Genomic DNA, 20532 nt, shown 5'->3' on the forward strand with positions numbered 1-20532 from the left:
CTCAACTCACAGCCCCAAATGATAGGCCTCCAACAGAGCCCAGCAGGTTTTCAGCAAGAAGGCTCATGAATAGAGCTCATTTTGGAAAGTGAAGAGTTTGATAATAAGTCAAAAACAGAGGCTTTACCGTAGCTGTCTTAGGAGATTTTACAAAGCCCTACTAGAAAGAAACAGGGCATATTCTAGTCACCTATCGTAAGAAATACCTGATAGAGTTCTCTGGCACTTTAAACTGACTGATTCTATGTTAGAATGCTAAAACCACAAGGAAATGACAAATTTACATGCAAAATGAAGAGCTGAGCTGTGCACAGCAATTTCTTTCATTTGTATTTGATTCATTCTCATTCAGTTCTGAAGGCTTGTGGGTCAGTGATCATTCTTGAACTAGTAAACCTAAAGCCTTTATGGAAATTTTGTCCTTGACTCTGCCCCTCCCTGTATGGCTCAACTGTAGATTATCTCGTCAATAGTTGTGATCCAAGGGTCTCTGAAAAAAGTGTATTCAAACATAGTAGATACAAACATAGAAAATCAGCCAAAATGTGATAATTTAGATTTCGCTGCTGTTTTCAGAGATCTGATGGCAAATTCCTTCTGAGACTGTCAAAGATGGCACCAATGTCGTGATTAAATCTCTAGAGCACCTCAGAAAGAGGACTAAATTGCTTTTCTATGTTGCTACTCCTCTGTGGAACAGAATTAATTTTTTTCCCACAGAGTAGTGCTAGAAAAAATTTAAAAGAATGCTGAGTGAATATATAATTATACTTAGGATAGTATCTCAGTTTTCTGCCGAAGTAGATAAGTCCATTTTTTTAAAAAAAATTTATTTATTTATTTATATATTTTTGGCTGTGTTGGGTCTTCGTTTCTGTGCGAGGGCTTTCTCTAGTTGCGGAGAGCGGGGGCCACTCTTCATCACAGTGCGCAGGCCTCTCACTGTCGCGGCCTCTCTTGTTGCGGAGCACAGGCTCCAGACGCGCAGGCTCAGTAGTTGTGGCTCAGGGGCCTAGTTGCTCTGCGGGATGTGGGATCTTCCCAGACCAGGGCTCGAACCCATGTCCCCTGCATTGGCAGGCAGATTCTCAACCACTGCGCCACCAGGGAAGCCCTGATAAGTCCATTTTTTAAACAGAGTGGAACATATAACTGAAAGATATGCTGAGCGTTCTTAATGGTGTTATGAAAATAAAGATACGACAAACTTTTCTTATTAGAAATATTTCAGGACCCATATCGCCATAATTACACTCAAAGGGAAATTAGAAAAATTTTTAATTTTCAATACCTTAAAATTAGAAATTACCCAAGGAGCTTTACTACTTCAGTTTTGACCCAAAGAAAGAAATATATTTTTTAAGAAAACCAAACCTGTGTCTTAGAGCAGGCATGATTTGATATCTCACCTTCACTGTGGAAGGATACTTTCACTGCATGTTAAATTCTGGGTTGACGTACTTTTAAATGTTACCATCTAATTCCATTGTTTTGTTGTTTTGGTCCACCTTATTGCTTTCTGAAGACTTTTTTTTTTACTTGGCTGCTTTTAAGATTTTCTCTTTTATCTTTGGCCGTCAAAAGTATTGCTATCATATGGCTATACACAATTTTCCTTTTTCTCCTTTTGCTTTTCCTGTTTCTGTTTGGGGTTTGTTAAGCTTCTTATATCAGTGTCATCTGGTGTTTTTTCTTTGTTTTTTAATTCTTGACCATTATCTCTCCCATTCTCTCCCTCTTCTACTTTTCGGACTCCAATTACTCTTATTTTACACATTTTTTACTGTGTCGCAAATGTTGGTTATTCTCTGTTCTGTTTTTTCCATTCTTTTTTTTTAAAATAAATTTATTTATCTATTTATTTTTGGCTTATTTATCTATTTATTTTTGGCTACGTTGGGTCTTCGTTGCTGCGTGCGGGCTTTCTCTAGTTGCGGTGAGCGGGGGACTACTCTTCGTTGCAGTGTGCGGGCTTCTCACTGCTGTGGCTTCTTTTGTTGCGGAGCACAGGCTCTTTGTGTGTGGACTTCAGTAGTTGTGGCACACGGGCTCAGGAGTTGCGGCGCACTGGCTCTACAGCACAGGCTCAGTAGTTGTGGTGCACGGGCTTAGTTGCTCCGCAGCATGTGGGATCTTCCCGGACTGGGCCTCGAATTCCCTGTATTGGCAGGCGGATTCTTAACTACTGTGCTACCAGGGAAGTCCCTCATTTGTTTTTCTCTGTGTACTTCAGTTTGGATAATTCTACTGACCTGTCTCCTGGTTCATTAACTTATTTGTATCTTCTGCTAGATCCAAAATGCCCTTAAAACAATCCTTTGGACTCTTAAATTGAGATCTCCTCTGTGGAACAGAATTAATTTTTTTCCCCACAGAGTAGTGCTGACGTTCATGAAGTTGTTTCTTTTCATGGATTCTATTTCTGTGTTAAAATTATTTATCTTTAAATCTATTTTGCTCCCTTCTATTTTCATTGAATGTATTAATCATAGTCTTAGATTGTGAACTTCAATAGCTGAATCACCTGTCTTCTATATTCTCATTTTCTCTTAGTTATTATTCTCTTTTTTATCTAGTAATTTTTATTGAATGCTGGACATTTGTATTTTAGAGGCTCCAAGATGTTTAAAAAAATTTTTTTTAATGTTTAAAGGATTCACCTTTCTTCTTCTAGGCAGATAGAGTAGGGGACTGATCACTTAATCCAATCTAAACATAAACTAAGCTAAGGTGAGGCCAGATTTTAGTTTTGGTATGGCTCAGTTTACGTATGTTTTGCGTTGTTTCTTGTCCTTTCAATTAAGAGCCTGCAGGTCTTTGTCTCTTTGGAATTTATGTTCTGTGTTTAAGAGTTTTTTGAATTACTTATTCACCTACCCTGTACAGCTTCAAAATATCTCAAATGTTTTAAGGGGAAGACAGATTGTACGTTTGAAGCCCCTCAAGTCTTCAATTTTGTTAGTCCCACATAGTTGCCAAAATCTCCTCTGGCTTTTCTGTTCTCCTGCAGTTGCACTCTGCCAGGGACCAAATATGACTTGTCAGCTTCTCACTCTGAAATGTCTCTGATCTCTATAGTTTTCTTTGCTTCTGCAGGTCTTGATGCCTTGCTTTTCTAATTTTGGTAAGTGAAATCATTGGTCTGCCATGAACTGGTTCATACTACCCCAAACAAAACCTCACATTTAATATTAAGGCAGTTCCCCCTCCTAACCCCCGCCTTGTTTCCTTTCCTAGCTCTGTAACTATCCCATGTAATTTCTACCCAGTCAGTCTTTTAGTATCCATTTTCTCATGGCCCAGGCTCTCAGTGGCTGTGTGCTTGGTCTTAATGTTTGGTTTCATGAAAGTTGATCTTCATCACCTAGTCATATGACCCTGCGGGCTTGTACTGTACCTTGAAATTCTAATTCTGGTCTTTAGGACTGAACTGCCTCTCAGAATCCCACTCTATCTGCTGACCATTGTTTCAGTTTGGTCTTCTGGATACAAAATTGCTGCCTCTACCACCCACTATTGACTCTACAAGTCTCTGCTTGTACATGTGTTAACTCTTAACAGCATTGTGGGACTACTTGCTCCAATGCCACCCTTACCTGGTTCTCTGATGTATCATACTCTGGCATTCATTGATCCCATAGTCAATTTAAATTATTTTATTCTTCTAGACCCTTGCCACAATAAATACTAGTATTGCTTCACTTAGTAATATCTGGCCACCTCTCATCCATAAACCAGTACTTGTATTTTTTCAGTAAAGTGGAGTGTAAATCAACTGCAAAGCTGAGAGAAAATTTAAAAGAGAAACATTTTAATGTTGAAGACTTTTTTTCCACTTTATCAATTTGGGTATGCTTTACCTACCTTTCCTAGAGTATGGGTCCTAGGACACATTTGACTGCAATTTCAACCGACTTGTATTACAATAGTCAAACATGTTCTCCTGACTAACTTTAAAAAAAAGGGAATCAAAAACATTCTCTCTGAATGTCTCAGAGAAGCTTCCCATAGAGAAGGGAGTACATTTTGCTTTTAAACAAAACCAAAACTGTAGCTAAGCCTTTCATAATCCAGGAAAACACAAAGGTTAGATGCGAAAATAAAGTTATCTTCACCTGAATACTTTGAATTTTACTAAGGAAATTGATGGGGACAGATGCAGCATTTGTTTCAAGCACTAGCTCAACTGGATAGAAAAATAAATGGAGAAAGAATCTGTACATGAGTGAGACTTATTCTGCAATGTTATTGATATTTTCTGTGTAGAATGTGTTAGTAGCATCTCCTGAAGGAAGAAAGAATAATTTAGATGCTGCCTAGTGTGTAAAGGCTGTGATATTGTAGTGTTTACTTTCTTGTTTGTAGATTAAGGGAAGTGAAGAGGTGAAGAATCAACCTCTAGTAATAGTAACGATGGCAACTGGAATAATGTGGTTTAATGAGGAACTTTTTCAGTGCATATGGGAAAGTGGTAATATTCGTAAGGGTTAGTCCTGGTCTTTCTTGATAACTAAATATCACAACCCAACAGTTGCAATATTTCCATTGATGGACATTTAAAAAAATAAAAACCAGTCAATACATTGTCATTTTCTCATCATGCTTCATAAACTTACATGGCCTCTATTTTCCAATTCAAGCTTTGGTATGAAAGCATGTGGAATTCTTACAGCTATAACAAATGAGTCTCACTGCCTTAGAAAACACTTTGGAAATATTTTTTATTCAAAAATTTGACTAGCTAACTAAATAATGATCTCTCCATATTTATTCCCACTCTTGGAATATATTTAAACCATTTGATTTTGGATATAAAGGTGGATATGAGATGTTTTAGGTTTAGTGGAGATGGATGGTTGATATTTTATAAAACTGTTTAAAAATGTGATAATACAGTAATTCACAATATATATTTTTCTTACATTTTTTAAAGGATTGCAAAGCATCAGTAGTAGACATGATTTTTTAATGCTAAATCTGGTAGAAAAGGTATTAAATGAAATAAACATTTTAGCAATATAAAAATTTTACCTTTTTTTTTCTTTTTAATTCAAGTAATTCAGGAAATTAGTCTGATCATTTTTCCAAGATTTGTCTTAAGGGATGGTTTTGAATAATTACAGTTTAAGTGTAAAGGTGTCAGTGTCCTCTGCTTTTGCAATCACTGCCTTGAGAAGGATCTGTCTGCAGAGGCACTGTCTTAGATTGCTTAATATGGGATGGATGCAATAATTTTTTCAGTTATTAATAAAAACATAAAAATTATGGAAAGTGCTTTAAGTTAATGTATTGAATGCTTAATTCCACACACAATAAAAAGCTTAATTGGCAGGAAATTAAAGAGCCTTGAATCAATTTTCACTCCGTTTTTTGTTAATTGTGGTACAAGTCAGTTTATCATATGAAGTGAGCCTACACAGCCAAGAGCCTGGTGGTGTCTTAGCATGTTGGTCAACTAGAATATAGGTGTTCCATATACAAAATTTTCTTAGATTTTAGAATTTATTTCACTTGGTTTTCTTATTATTTCCTTAAGTAGGCTTTGATATGTACTATTATAGCATGAAGGAAGTGGGTGACCATCTCAAGTATTTCTATAAAGAGACAATCCAATAGAGACCTTAATATGGATGGCAAAGAGGCATTTAAAAGAGGCCATTCCAGTGTTCATTCCTAAACTTTCCTATGGTCGTGATTAAATCATGGTTTTTATGACAACTACTGCAAGGAAGAAAAGTTATGCAAACTGAGTTGATCACACTGCAGTTAAATGATGGCATGGACAAGTAGGTTCAAATGAGTGCCACTGACCACAAAAGCAATTAAACAGGATATTTATAATAACATTTTGCATATGTTTTAGGTGACCAGAGTCTTGGATCCATGCTGAAGTGGTCAGAAAAAACAAGTATCAACTAAAACAAACCTATAGTCTCTGTCATAGAACGAAAAAAATATTGGGAAATCTCTTTCCTTCCTCTTGTTAGATCAGGCATACTTGGCACTCACCCTATCAGCTAGTAGTAACATTTAGACAATGCCAAAGGAATGCCTTGATAAATGAAATAATCTAGCTGGTTTCTTTTGTGTGACTTGTCATTACACACTATGATGGCAGTTTTGTGAAATTCAATCCTACTGAATTCAATTCTAGTGAATTCCGCCGAACTGGTTTATGATTGGCCTCACTACTTTCTCCTTTGACATTCCCCTCACAGTGACAAATGTGATATCACTGCAGCAACAAAGCAAGATGTTACTTTGCTGTTTCAACCTGCCATTCTGTAAATTGAGGAAAAGAAATTAGTCACTGCACATAGAGATCAGACTTGTGGTTGCCAAGGAGGAGAGGGAGAAAGAGAGGGATGGACTGGGAGTTTGGGGTTGGTAGATGCAAACTATTACATTTAGAATGGATAAACAACAAGGCCCTACTGTATATCACAGGAAACTATATCCAATCTCCTGGGATAAACCATAATGGAAAAGAATATAAAAAAAAAAAGAATGTATATATGTGTATAACTGAGTCACCTTGCTATACAGCAGAGACTGGCATAACATTGTAAATCAACTATACTTCAATTTAAAAAAATATGTACAAATAAAAAAAAGAAATTAGTCACTGCATTTTGGGATTAGTATTTGTTTGGTCTAACTGAAATCATAAAATATGAAGTTTTTCTTAATGAGTTCTAATATTTTCAGTAAAATAAAATGATTACATTATTATAAAACAAACACGTATGATTATAATTTGTTGACAGGTGACTAAAATAGACTAAATTCCTGTCAGCTAATTAGAACAGCTCCCAAATGAGTGAACTGGAAAAGTCATATGTTTGAATCCTAAATAAAATGTAACATGTTTCCTTTTTCTTTGGATACTTTCCAAACCTTCAGAATAGGGAAGAAATAGAAGTAATTTTGGAATCATACAAAGCAAGCTTCCCTTTACTCAGTTTCCCCCATCTTATGTAACTGTAGTACAATAATAAAATCATGAAATTGACATTGTTACAATCTGTGTTTATAGTTCTATGCCACTTTTCATGTGTAGATTCCTACCACTGCAGCTGAGAAACAGATTTATTCCATGACCATAAAGATCTCCCTCTTGCTAGAGCTTTATGGTGATACTCACCCCTTTCTCTCCCATGATCCCCAATCCCTAGCAACCACTAATCTGTTCTCCATCTCTACAACTGTCATTCAAGAATGTTATATAAATTGAATCATACAGTGCGTGACCTTTTGAAATTGATCTTTTTTCACTCCACATATTGCCCTTGTATATAATTAGGTCATTTCGATTTTTTATCCACTGTGCCAATCTTTATCTTTTAATTAGTATATTTAGGTCAAATTTAAATTTAACGTAGTTATTCATTAAGTTAGGGCTTGGTTTTTGTTTTCTGTTTTCTCTGTTTTTGGATTTTTTTTTTTTTATATCTCCCTCTAGTTTACTTGAACATTTTTTATAATTCCATTTTGATTTATCTACAGTGATTTCTGAGTGTACACCTTTGTGCAGATTTTTTAGTGATTGCTCTACTGTATGTAAATAAGTTATCACAGTCTCTTCAGTTTTAATGAAGAATACAAACTATTTCTCTTTAAGTCTCTACTTTCTCTCATTTAAAATATTTTCTTAAGTATTTTCTCTACATACACTGAGAACCATATCAGGTAATGTTAAAATTATTCTATCAATTGTCAAACGTAATGTAGAAAACTCAGAAGGAGAAATAAGGTGTCATTTCTCTCAGGCTGCCTCATTACAACTAGATGGTTGTGAAAGTGCCACCTTCTCATTTGGCTTTCTCAAACAGGAAGGAAGAAGAGCAGTTAATGCCTAAAAGTTTTCAGTATTTTAGAAAGTAGGTGTCCCTTTCCTGGTCCTTTGGTTAGAAAGTACGCTTTCTTGAGCGTTTTCTTTGTTTGTTTTTGTCTGTTACTATTAGTGTTTCTGGACTGCCAGCTTCTCCAGCATCTAACCCAGGATATGAGTCAAAAGGAGACCTAGGGAATTGCTGCTATGTTGTTCCTTAGGTTCGAAGTCCCTGGTTGGTCTGTTTTCTTCTCTCTGCCTTTTAGAGACTCCTTATGTTTGTTTTATATATAATACCCAAGGTTTTTAAGTTATATTTAGCAGTCTAGAGATTTTCACCTTTATTGAGTTTATAATTTCCATGATTAAACTTATATTTCTAATTGTTTCTTTTTATATCCATCTGTTCTTGTTTCAATTTAGCCTAATCTTGTTTCAACATTTTTTGATGTTTAAGAAATAGATATTCTTTCTCTCTTTGTGGGTACCAAATATATTCATTTTAAAGACATTTTCAAATTGCTCTGAAGTTTTCATTTCATCTGGAGGGAATTCATCTTCAGTTGCTTTTTTGGCAGTCATTCTTAAATGTGTCTTTTCTTCTTGTGTTTTGAGATTTTAATTTTCAATTCATCATGAGTGAAAATTTCCCCCTTTCTGTGTTCACCTTTCCTTGTTAATGTTCTTGAGTCTTTCCCCACTGAACACTACAAATTTTTAATCTGGAATTAGGTCTTAATTTGGACCTTAAGACTCTTGTTCCATGGTGAAATTAGAAACAGAGCAGATAAAGTCACTGAGCCCACAGTGGCTTGTCCCAAATTGTCTGCTTTCTTGTTTCCCTGGATACACAGATCAGTGTTTTTTCTCAGCATAGGTGAGAGAGCCCTGCTTCTGGTTCCAATCAACAAGCCTAGCTTTTGTACCTTCCTTCACATGAAGTCAATCTCTTTTCTCAAGGGTAAAGAACTCTGAGCTGTCTCTGCCTCCTCCTAGATCTAAAAAGTTTTTCAGGGCTTCCCTGGTGGTGTAGTGGATAAGAATCTGCCTGCCAATGCAGGGGAAACAGGTTTGATCCCTGGTCCGGGAAGATCCCACATGCCGTGGAGCAACTAAGCCCGTGTGCCACAACTACTGAGCCTGCATGCCACAACTACTGAAGAAAGTGTGCCTAGAGCCCGTGCTCCGCAACAAGAGAAGCCCGTGCAATGAGAAGCCCACGCACTGCAACAAAGAGTAGCCCCCACTCGCCAAAACTAAAGAAAGCCCGTGTGCAGCAACGAAGGCCCAACTCAGCCAAAAAAAAAAATTAAAAAAAAAAAAAAGTCTTTCAGGGCCATGGTTTCTTACCTGCTTGTTGCATTTTTCTATTCTTATATTTAGAGTCCATAGAGATGTTTGACTAATTCTGAACTGTGACTGCATCATTTTAGTTATCTCTTTTTATATTTAATCTGTCATTGTTATTGCTTTTGAGCCCAGAAGTCTTCAAAGCATAAACTTATAGCACTCTTTTTATTGGAAGGACTCTTTAAACTGACTTTTCCCTTCACACCCTCTATTATCTAAATTCTTCAAAAGTCTGTATCTTTTGGTTTTACTCTAAGAAATTTTATCTCTTTTTACCAAAGCATTCTATATATGGGTCAGTGCTCTTCTGCAGCCAATATCCTGAGTAAATTATGCATTTCCATAGTTTTAGTTATTGTCTGAGACTGACATCTATAAAAGAACATATTAAATTTGACTTTATCTATCACCTAAAAAAATTTTCTCTTATGATATATATTATCCTTGACCTAGATATATATCTGTTGTCTTAACCTCTAAAAACCAACAGAACAAAGACATATATCCTTGTTTTTCCTCCAAGATTCCCTTTTGGTTTTTTGTTTGTTTGGTTTTTAGTATATATGATCCCATTTTTTTTACATTAATTTTTATTAGAGTGTAGTTGATTTACAATGTTGTGTTAGTTTCTGCTGCACAGCAAAGTGAATCAGTTATACATATACATATATCCACTCTTCTTTAGATTCTTTTCCCATATAGGTTATTACAGAGTATTGAGTAGAGTTCCCTGTGCTATACAGTTGGTTCCTCTTAGTTATCTATTTTATATATAATACTATGTATATGTCAATCCCAATCTCCCAATTTATCTCTCTCCCACTTCCCCCTTGGAAACCATAGGTTTGTTTTCTACACCTGTGACTCTCTTTCTGTTTTGTAAATAAGTTCATTTGTACCATTTTTTTAGATTCCACATACAAGTGATATATATTTGTCTTTCTATGTCTGACTTACTTCACTCAGTATGACAATCTCTAGGTCAACAACTTAGGTGATATTTATAAGAATTTGAGTGTCTGTACCATTGTCTTAGTAATGACCTAATAAATTGATTTAAACAAATAGAAGGTATGGCCTCTACCTTAACAAGTTTTCAAACCAAATACTTATTTGTTAAAACTATTTATTTAGCACCTAGTATGAGTAAGTAATTGTGCTACAATTTTATTTTGTATTTTATTTTGTAGACAAGCAGCAAACAGAGGGTCTGTTTTATAAAATGTAGGCACTAGGTATATTTATTTGACAAGCTGTTATGTGTCAGCCATGCTACTGTGCTAAGAGCTGTGGAAGAATCAAGCGTGGAGACTAATCTCCATTCCTTTATAGGTTATTTGAGGAGATAAAACACTAATGACCATAGTGTAAGGTATATAATGATGAATACAATGATACAGGTATAGAGGAAGTGCTGTGAGTACTGGGTGAAGGAGATGACTTCCAGTTGGGAATAGGGGAGGCATGAATTGCGAAAGATTTCCCAGAAGAGATACCATCTGAAGAGAACTTTGAGGGATGGTAGTATTTGGTTTGAGGGAAGGAGAATTCTGGATATGAGGAACAAACACACAAAAGCAGCAAACTGGGGGATATGTATAATCAAAAAGGTACTATCAGTATTTTTAAAATATATTTTGGTCCTTCTCTCTCCATATCTAATCAATAAATAAACCAAAGTAAAGAGCTGTTATTATCATTGGTCTTGTTTGAAAATCATTTCACTCCTCTTTATCTCCACTAACATATCCTAGCTTGCATCAGCTTTTAACAACTTTAACTGAAGTTTAAAATATTCTCTTCATTTCCTTAACCATACCTTTTTTCTCTGTATCTTTAATTAGCCCCATATAAAATATCTTAAATTATATTTTTTTCACGAACTTCTTTTTATAGTTACATTACTTACTTTCTAATAATGACTATCTGGTGTTCTTCAAATCACATACAGAATCCTGACAGTAATAACAAAAATATTTTCAGGGGGTAATTTTTGTTTGTGTTTAGTACTTTTACTTTTTATCCTTTTGTTTAAGTTTTTTTTTATTGATAGACAGTTTTTTAAGATGAGTTTTAGATTTACAGAAAAATTGAACAGAGGTCCCCTATTATTGTATTAACACCTTACATTAGTCATTAAAGTGCAACATTATTACAATTAATGACCCAATATTGATATATTATTATTAACTGAAATTCATAGTTTATTTAGATTTCCTTCATTTTTAACCCAATGCCCTTTCTCGGTTTTAGGTTCTCATCCAGGATACACCATTACATTTAGTTATCATGTCTCCTTAGGCTCTTCTTGGCTATGACAGTTTCTCAGACTTTCTTTTTTTGAAGATTATATTAGTCAGGGTTCTCCAGAGAAACAGAAACAATAAAATATATAAAAAGAGATTTACTATGAGGGGTTGGCTTATATGAGTACAGAGGCTGAGAAGTCCCATAATCTGTCATTTGCAAGCTAGAGTCCCAGAAAGCCAATGGTATAGCTTCAGTCCAAATCTGATGGCCTGAGAAATAGGGGGTGCAATGGTGTAAGTTCTGGCTCAAGTCCAAAGGCCCAATGGACTTGAACCACAACTTAGACCACCAGCCTCCCTGGTTCTCAGGTTTTCAGATTTGGATTTATTGTTCTTTTCCTTCTAGTTCTGTAAGTTGTAAAGTTAGGTTGCTGATTTGAAATCTTTCTTGACTTTTAATGTGAGCAGTTATAGCTATACATTTTTCTCTTAGCACTGCTATCACTGTGTCCCTTAAGTTTTGGTAAGTTGTGTTTATGACTTCTTCTTTGATTCATTGGTTGTTTAAGAGTGTGTTGTTTAATGTCCACAAATTTGTAAATTTCCCAGTTTTATCTGTATTCATTTCTAACTTCATCTCATTGTGGTTGGAGAAGTCACTTTAGGATACCTTTTAAAATCTATTAAGACTTAATTTGCAGGCAGCGTGTCTAAAGGACAGCCTCTGGAGTGTGGAGTTCTGGAGTTTGGAGGTACCCAGTGTTCTGCCTATGCCTCTGGATGGTCTCAAGCTCAGCACTGCATCTCCTCATTCAGTTGTCTCACTATCCCCACTGGTGTTCAAGGGCCCACGCTGATTTCCACAGTGCAGTGTTAACCATGGCAAGATGTGGCCGAACTGGTCTGCTAATGACACCCTATCCTCATGTGTCAAGGTCCTGAATGCTCTTCCTGCTACCTTGTGCATTTGTGGATTCTCTGGAGATGCCTCATAGCTGCCGTGTGGATGACAGGCTCTTGGTGCTCAGCCAGGCATCAGGGCTGTGCCTCTGAGGTGGGAGAGCCAAGTCCAGGACAATGGTCCATCAGAGACCTCCCAGCTCCACGTAATATCAAACGGCGACACTCTCCCTGAGATCTCCATCTCAACGGCAAGACCCAGCTCCACTCAACGACCAGCAAGCTACAGTGCTGGACACCCTATGCTAAACAACTAACAAAACAGGTACACAACCCCACCCATTAGCACAGAGGCTGCCTAAAATCATAATAAAGTCACAGACACCCCAAAACACACCACCAGACGTGGACCTGCCCACCAGAAAGACAAGATCCAGCCTCATCCACCAGAACACAGGCACTAGTCCCCTCCACAAGGAAGCCTACACAACCCAAAGAACCAACCTTAACCACTGGGGGCGGACACCAAAAACAATGGGAACTATGAACCTACAGCCTGCGAAGAGGAAACCCCAAACACTGTAAGTTAAGCAAAATGAGAAGACAAAGAAACACACAGCAGATGAAGGAGCAAGGTAAAAACCCACCAGAGCTAACAAATGAAGAGGAAACAGGCAGTCTACCTGAAAAAGAATTCAGAATAATGATAGTAAAAATGATCCAAAATCTTGGAAATAGAATGGAGAAAATACAAGAAACGTTTAACAAGGACTCAGAAGAACTAAAGAGCAAACAAACAATCATGAACAACACAATAAATGAAATGAAAAAATTCTCTAGAAGGGATCAATAGCAGAATAACTGAGGCAGAAGAACGGGCAAATGACCCGGAAGATAAAATAGTGGACATAACTATTGCAGAGCAAATAAAGAAAAAAGAATGAAAAGAATTGAGGACAGTCTCAGAGACATCTGGGACAATATTAAATGCACCAACATTCGAATTATAGGGGTCCCAGAAGAAGAAGAGAAAAAGAAAGGGACTGAGAAAATAGTTGAAGAGATTATAGTTGAAAACTTCCCTAACATGGGAAAGGAAATAGCCACCCAAGTCAGGATGCAAAGAGAGTCCCATACAGGATAAATCCAAGGAGAAACATACCAAGACACATATTAATCAAACTATCAAAAATTAAATACAAAGAAAAAATATTAAAAGCAGCAAGGGAAAAACAAAAAATAACATACAAGGGAATCCCCATAAGGTTAACAGCTGATCTTTCAGCAGAAACTCTGCAGGCCAGAAGGGAGTGGCAGGACGTATTTAAAGTGATGAAAGGGGAAAACCTACAACCAAGATTACTCTACCCAGCAAGGATCTGATTCAGATTAGACGGAGAAATTAAAACCTTTACAGACAAGCAAAATCTAAGAGAATTCAGCACCACCAAAACAGCTTTACAACAAATGCTAAAGGAACTTCCCTAGGCAGGAAACACAAGGGAAGGAAAGACCTACAATAACAAACCCAAAACAATTAAGAAAATGGTAATAGGAACATACGTATCGATAATTACCTTAAATGTAAATGGATTAAATGCTCCAACCAAAAGACACAGACTGGCTGAATGGATACAAAAACAAGACCCGTATATATGCTGTCTACAAGAGACCCACTTCAGACCTAGGGACACAGACAGACTGAAAGTGAGGGGATGGAAAAAGATATTCCATGCAAATGGAAATCAAAAGAAAGCTGGAGTAGCAATTCTCATATCAGACAAAATAGACTTTAAAACAAAGACTATTACAAGAGACAAAGAAGGACACTACATAATGATCAAGGGATCAATCCAAGAAGATATAACAATTGTAAATATTTATGCACCCAACATAGGAGCACCTCAATACATAAGGCAAATACTAACAGCCATAAAAGGGGAAATTAACAGTAACACAATCATAGTAGGGGACTTTAACACCCCACTTTCACCAATGGACAGATCATCCAAAATGGAAATAAATAAGGAAACACAAGCTTTGAATGATACATTAAACAAGATGGACTTAACTGAAAATTATAGGACATTCCATCCAAAAACAACAAAATATACTTTCTTCTCAAGTGCTCATGGAAGATTCTCCAGGATAGATCATATCTTGGGTCACAAATCAAGCCTTGGTAAATTTAAGAAAATTGAAATCGTATCAAGTATCTCTTCTGACCACAATGCTATGAGACTAGATATCAATTATAGGAAAAGATCTGTAAAAATTACAAACACATGGAGGCTAAACAATACACTAGTTAATAACCAAGAGCTCACTGAAGAAATCAAAGAGGAAATCAAAAAATACCTAGAAACAAATGACAATGAAAACACGACGACCCAAAACCTATGGGATGCAGCAAAAGCAGTTCTAAGACGGAAGTTTATAGCAATGCAATCCTACCTTAAGAAACAAGAAAAATCTTAAATAAACAACCTAAGCTTACACCTAAAGCAATTAGAGAAAGAAGAAAAAAAAAAACCCAAAGTTAGCAGAAGGAAAGAAATCATAAAGATCAGATCAGAAATAAATGAAAAAGAAATGAAGGAAACAATAGCAAAGATCAATAAAACTAAAAGGTGGTTCTTTGAGAAGATAAACAAAATTGATAAACCATTAGCCAGACTCATCAAGAAAAAAAGGGAGAAGACTCAAGTCAATAGAATTAGGAATGAAAAAGGAAAAGTAACAACTGACACTGCAGAAATACAAAGGATCATGAGAGATTACTACAAGCAGCTATATGCCAATAAAATGGACAATCTGGAAGAAATGGACAAATTCTTAGAAATGCACAACCTTCCAAGATTGAACCAGGAAGAAATAGAAAATATGAACAGACAAATCACAAGCACTGAAATTGAAACTGTGATTAAAAATCTTCTGACAAACAGAAGCCCAGGACCAGATGGCTTCACAGGCGAATTCTATCAAACATTTAGAGAAGAGCTAACACCTATCCTTCTCAATCTCTTCCAAAATTTGGCAGAGGGAGGAACACTCCCAAACTCATTCTACAAGGCCACCATCACCCTGACACCAAAACCAGACAAAGATGTCACAAAAAAAGAAAACTACAGACCAATATCACTGATGAACATAGATGCAAAAATCCTCAACAAAATACTAGCAAACAGAATCCAACAGCACATTAAAAGGATCATACACCATGATCAAGTGGGGTTTATCCCAGGAATGCAAGGATTCTTCAATATATGCAAATCAATCAATGTGATACACCATATTAACTAATTGAAGGAGAAAAACCATATGATCATCTCAGTAGATGTAGGAAAAGCTTTCGACAAAATTCAACACCCATTTATGATAAAAGCCCTCCAGAAAGTAGGCATAGAGGGAACGTACCTCAACATAATAAAGCTCATATATGACAAACCCACTGCCAACATCGTCCTCAATGGTGAAAAACTGAAACCATTTCCACTAAGATCAGGAACAAGACAAGGTGGCCCACTCTCACCACTATCATTCAACATAGTTTTGGAAGTTTTAGCCACAGCAATCAGAGAAGAAAAAGAAATAAAAGGAATCCAAATCGGAAAAGAAGAAGTAAAGCTGTCACTGTTTGCAGATGACATGATACTATACATAGAGAATCCTAAACATGCTGCCAGAAAACTACTAGAGCTAATCAATGAATTTGGTAAAGTAGCAGGACACAAAATTAATGCACAGAAATCTCTTGCATTTCTACACACTAATGACGAAAAATCTGAAAGTAAAATTAAGAAAACACCCCCATTTACCATTGCAAGAAAAAGAATAAAATACCTAGGAATAAACCTACCTAAGGAGACAAAAGACCTGCATGCAGAAAATTATAAGACACTGAGGAAAGAAATTAAAGATGATACAAATAGATGGAGAGATATACCATGTTCTTGGATTGGAAGAATCAACATTGTGAAAATGACTCTACTACCCAAAGCAATCTACAGATTCAATGCAATCCCTATCAAACTACCACTGGCATTTTTCACAGAACTAGAACAAAAAATTTCATAATTTGTATGGAAACATAAAAGACCCCGAATAGCCAAAGCAACTTGAGAAAGAAAAATCGATCTGGAGGAATCAGGCTCCCGGACTTCAGGTTATACTACAAAGCTACAGTAATCAAGACAGTATGGTACTGGCACAAAAACAGAAATATAGATCAATGGAACAGTATAGAAGGCCCAGAGATAAACCCACGCACATATGGTCCCCTTATCTTTGATAAAGGAGGCAAGACTATACAATGGAGAAAAGACAGCCTCTTCAATAAGTGGTGCTGGGAAAACTGGACAGCTACATGTAAGAGAAAGAAATTAGAACACTCCCTAACACCATACACAAAAGTAAACTCAAAATGGATTAAAGACCTAAATGTAAGGCCAGACACTATCAAACTCTTAGAAGAAAACATAAGCAGAACACTCTACAACATAAATCACAGCAAGATCCTTTTTGACCCACCTCCTAGAGAAATGGAAATAAAACCAAAAATAAACAAATGGGACCTAATGAAAAAAGCTTTTGCACAGCAAAGGAAACCATAAACAAGATGAAAAGACAACCCTCAGAATGGGAGAAAATATTTGCCAATGAAGCAACTGACAAAGGATTAATAATCTCCAAAATTTACAAGCAGCTCAGGTAGCTCAATATCAATAAAACAAACAACCCAATCCAAAAATGGGCAGAAGACCTAAATAGACATTTCTCCAAAGAAGATATACAGATTGCCAACAAACACGTGAAAGGATGCTCAACATCATTAATCATTAGAGAAATGCAAATCAAAACTACAATGCGATATCATCTCACACCAGTCAGAATGGCCATCATCAAAAAATCTACAAACAATAAACGCTGGAGAGGGTGTGGAGAAAACGCAACCCTCATACACTGTTGGTGGGAATGTAAATTGATACAGCCACTATGGAGAACAATATGGAGGTTCCTTAAAAAACTAAAAATAGAACTACCATAAGATCCAGCAATCCCACTACTGGGCATATACCCTCAGAAAACCATAATTCAAAAAGAGTCATGTATCACAATGTTCATTGCAGCCCTATTTACAATAGCCAGGACATGGAAGCAACCTAAGTGTCCATCAACAGATGAATGGATAAAGAAGATGTGGCACATATATACAATGGAATATTACTCAGCCATAAAAAGAAACGAAATTGAGTTATTTGTAGTGAGGTGGATGGACCTAGAGTCTGTCATACAGAGTGAAGTAAGTCAGAAAGAGAAAAACAAATACAGTATGCTAACACATATATATGGAATCTAAAAAAAAAAAAAAAAAATGGTCGTGAAGAACCTAGGGGCAAGACGGGAATAAAGACACAGACCTACTAGAGAATGGACTTGCGGACACAGGGAGGGGAAAGGGTAAGCTGGGACAAAGTGAGACAGTGGTAGTGTATAAATGGACATATATACACTATCAAATGTAAAACAGATTGCTAGTGGGAAGCAGTTGCCTAGCACAGGGAGATCAGCTCTGTGCTTTGTGACCAGCTAGAAGGGTTGGATAGGGAGGGTGGGAGGGAGGGAGACGCAAGAGGGAGGAGATATGGGGATATATGTATATGTATAACTGATTCACTTTGTTATAAAGCAGAAACTAACATACCATTGTAAAGCAATTATACTCCAATAAAAATGTTAAAAAAAAAAAAAAAAAGACTTAATTTGTGTTCTTACATATGGTCTCTCCTGGAAAAAGTTCCCATGTACACTTGAGAAGACTATGAACGCGATTGTAATTGGTAGAATCTTTTATATATGTCTATTAGATATATTTGATTTATTAAGTTGTTTAAGTCTTCTGTTTCCCTACTTATCTTCTTTCTGGTTGCTCTACCCATTATTGAGAGTGGGGTATTGAAGTCTCCAACTATTACTGCAGAACAGTTTATTTCTCTGTTCAATTCTGTTAGTTTTGCCTCAGATACTTTGATAGTCTGTTGTTAGGTATAGAAATGTTTATAATTTTTGTATCTTCTTTCTGTATTGAAACTTTTCTTAATATATAATGTCTTCTTTGCTTCATAACTTTTTTTGAAGTCTATTTTGTCTATTAGTATAGTCACCCTGCTCTCTTTTGGTTTCTATTTGCATAGAATTGTTTTTTCTATCCTTTGACTTTTACCGTATTTGTATATTTGGATCTAAAGTGAGTCTCTTGTAGGTAGTACATATTGGATCATACGTTCTTATCCATTTTGCTAATCTTGGTCTTTTGAAGATTTTAATCTGTTTACATTTAAAGTAACTGATAAGACTTCCTTCTGTCATTTTGCTATTTGTTTCCTATATGACTTATAGCTTTTTTGTCCCTCATTTCCTGAATTCCTGTCTTCCTTTATGCTTACTTTTTAAAAATATTTATTTATTTATTTTAATTTTGGCTGTGTCATGTCTTAGTTGTCACACACGGGATCTTTCGTTGTGGCATGCAGGCTTCTCTCTAGTTGTGGCACGCGGGCTCTCTAGTTGTGGCTTGCGTGCTCAGTAATTGCGGTGCGCAGGCTTAGTTGCCCCATGGTATGTGGGATCTTAGTTCCCCGATCCGGGATGTACCTGTATGCCCTGCATTGGAAGGTGGATTCTTCACCACTGGACCACCAGGGAAGCCCCATGTTTAGTTAATTTTTTATAGTGAATTGTTTAAATTTCTTTCTCATTTCCTTTTGTGTACATTCTATAGCTGTTTTCTTTCTAGTTACAATGGGGATTACATTTAAAACCCTAAGGTTATAACACTTTAATTTGAATTTATACTAGTTTAACTTCAATAACATACAAACACTCTTCTTTTACACCTCTGTCCCAACTCCTTATGGTTATTTATATCACAAAATTACATCCTTATACATTATGTACCCCAAAACATAAACTAATAATTCTTTAAATTCACTAGCCTCTTAAATTATGCAGAGAACAAAATGCAGAGTTACAAACCAAAGTTACAATTATACTCGCTTTTAGACATTCTTTGATGAATGTCTCGTTCAGTATTTAAACCACGGCATCAATCTCTCAGCTTTGGGACTAACCTAAAAGTGAGGAACGGTCAACTGGGTCTAGAAGCCAAGAGGCAGAATCCATGCAAAGTAGGTGAGGAGGTAGGAAAGAAGCCCAGCCCAGAATGTCCTCGCTCTGTGGAAGGGGAGTATGTGAGCACCTCTTCCTCCTCTCTCCCCTTCCTCACAACTGTTTTTTTACACAGACTATGTGGAAGTTGCCCTAGAAGTTCACAAGAAATATTTCTGACAAAGTTACTGATTCTTTCCAGGGGCATATAGAAAAGAGGGTGCCTATTTTAGAGTCAGTGATTGGGCTGAGCAGAAAAGTAGGTTTGTTCTGCTTACTGGCAAACTTAAGGAAAATTGACAGAGGCTACAGTTAATAGACAGGGCTGCAAAATCCAAGAGGAGAGGAGGTTGTTTACGCCTTAGCACTGTGAGGTTGATGAGGCCAACAGTTGTTCTAGGAGGCATTTCTCTGGTCCCCCTTCCAGACTGCTGGAAGGCGGGCAATTTGGAATTTCAGGAGGGATGCTTTTTTATTGCCTTTTTTAAACCTGTGGGAGAGGGTTATCTCAGAAGGAAACTATTTCTTTCTGCCCCCCCCTGCCCTCTCAGCCACTAGACTAAGCCATGGATATTGTATGAGCATAAGGCAATTATTAAATCATTCTGTTCCATGTTGGTGAAAATTTAATGTGCATATGACAAGGAAAAATATCACCTTTCTAATAATTACACCTACTTCTCTTGCAGAAATAGATGACAAGAGAGTGACCAACACACAAGCAGAAGTAAGTTTTCTTATACTCTGTATAAATGTGTCCAACCAACTAAAAACACAACCAGTTTGATTTGATGTGATATAAAATATGATATGAATATAACTGTGCTGTAAAAACTATTTAATTTGCTTTCCCTGACTGAACAAACAGTAAAATGGTGTCATTAAATCTCCACCTCTAGGTTACCCTTGATTCTCCACCTATGAAATACTAACCCCTGGAAAAACTTCTAAAATAAACTACTGATTTTAGAGGCAAGATATGGTATTGATAATTTCAATTTAGTGACTGGTTGTGTATGACCATCACAGGTTGGG

General features: G+C 36.5%; 1 protein-coding gene across 4 annotated transcripts in view; it reads left to right on the plus strand.

Annotated features, from left to right (window-relative positions):
- The window catches only part of PPP1R1C (protein phosphatase 1 regulatory inhibitor subunit 1C), a 135485-nt gene that overhangs the window by 54122 nt on the left and 60831 nt on the right, over positions 1-20532 (plus strand). For all 4 annotated transcript variants that reach the window (XM_082466835.1, XM_082466838.1, XM_082466837.1 and 1 more), the window contains exon 3: positions 20187-20224. In XM_082466835.1, the coding sequence (XP_082322961.1) occupies positions 20187-20224 (38 nt within the window). The remainder of the gene's footprint in view (positions 1-20186; positions 20225-20532) is intronic.

This window comes from Balaenoptera physalus (genome assembly GCF_965194825.1).
Source record: "Balaenoptera physalus genome assembly, chromosome: 6".
Classification (NCBI taxonomy): domain Eukaryota; kingdom Metazoa; phylum Chordata; class Mammalia; order Artiodactyla; family Balaenopteridae; genus Balaenoptera; species Balaenoptera physalus.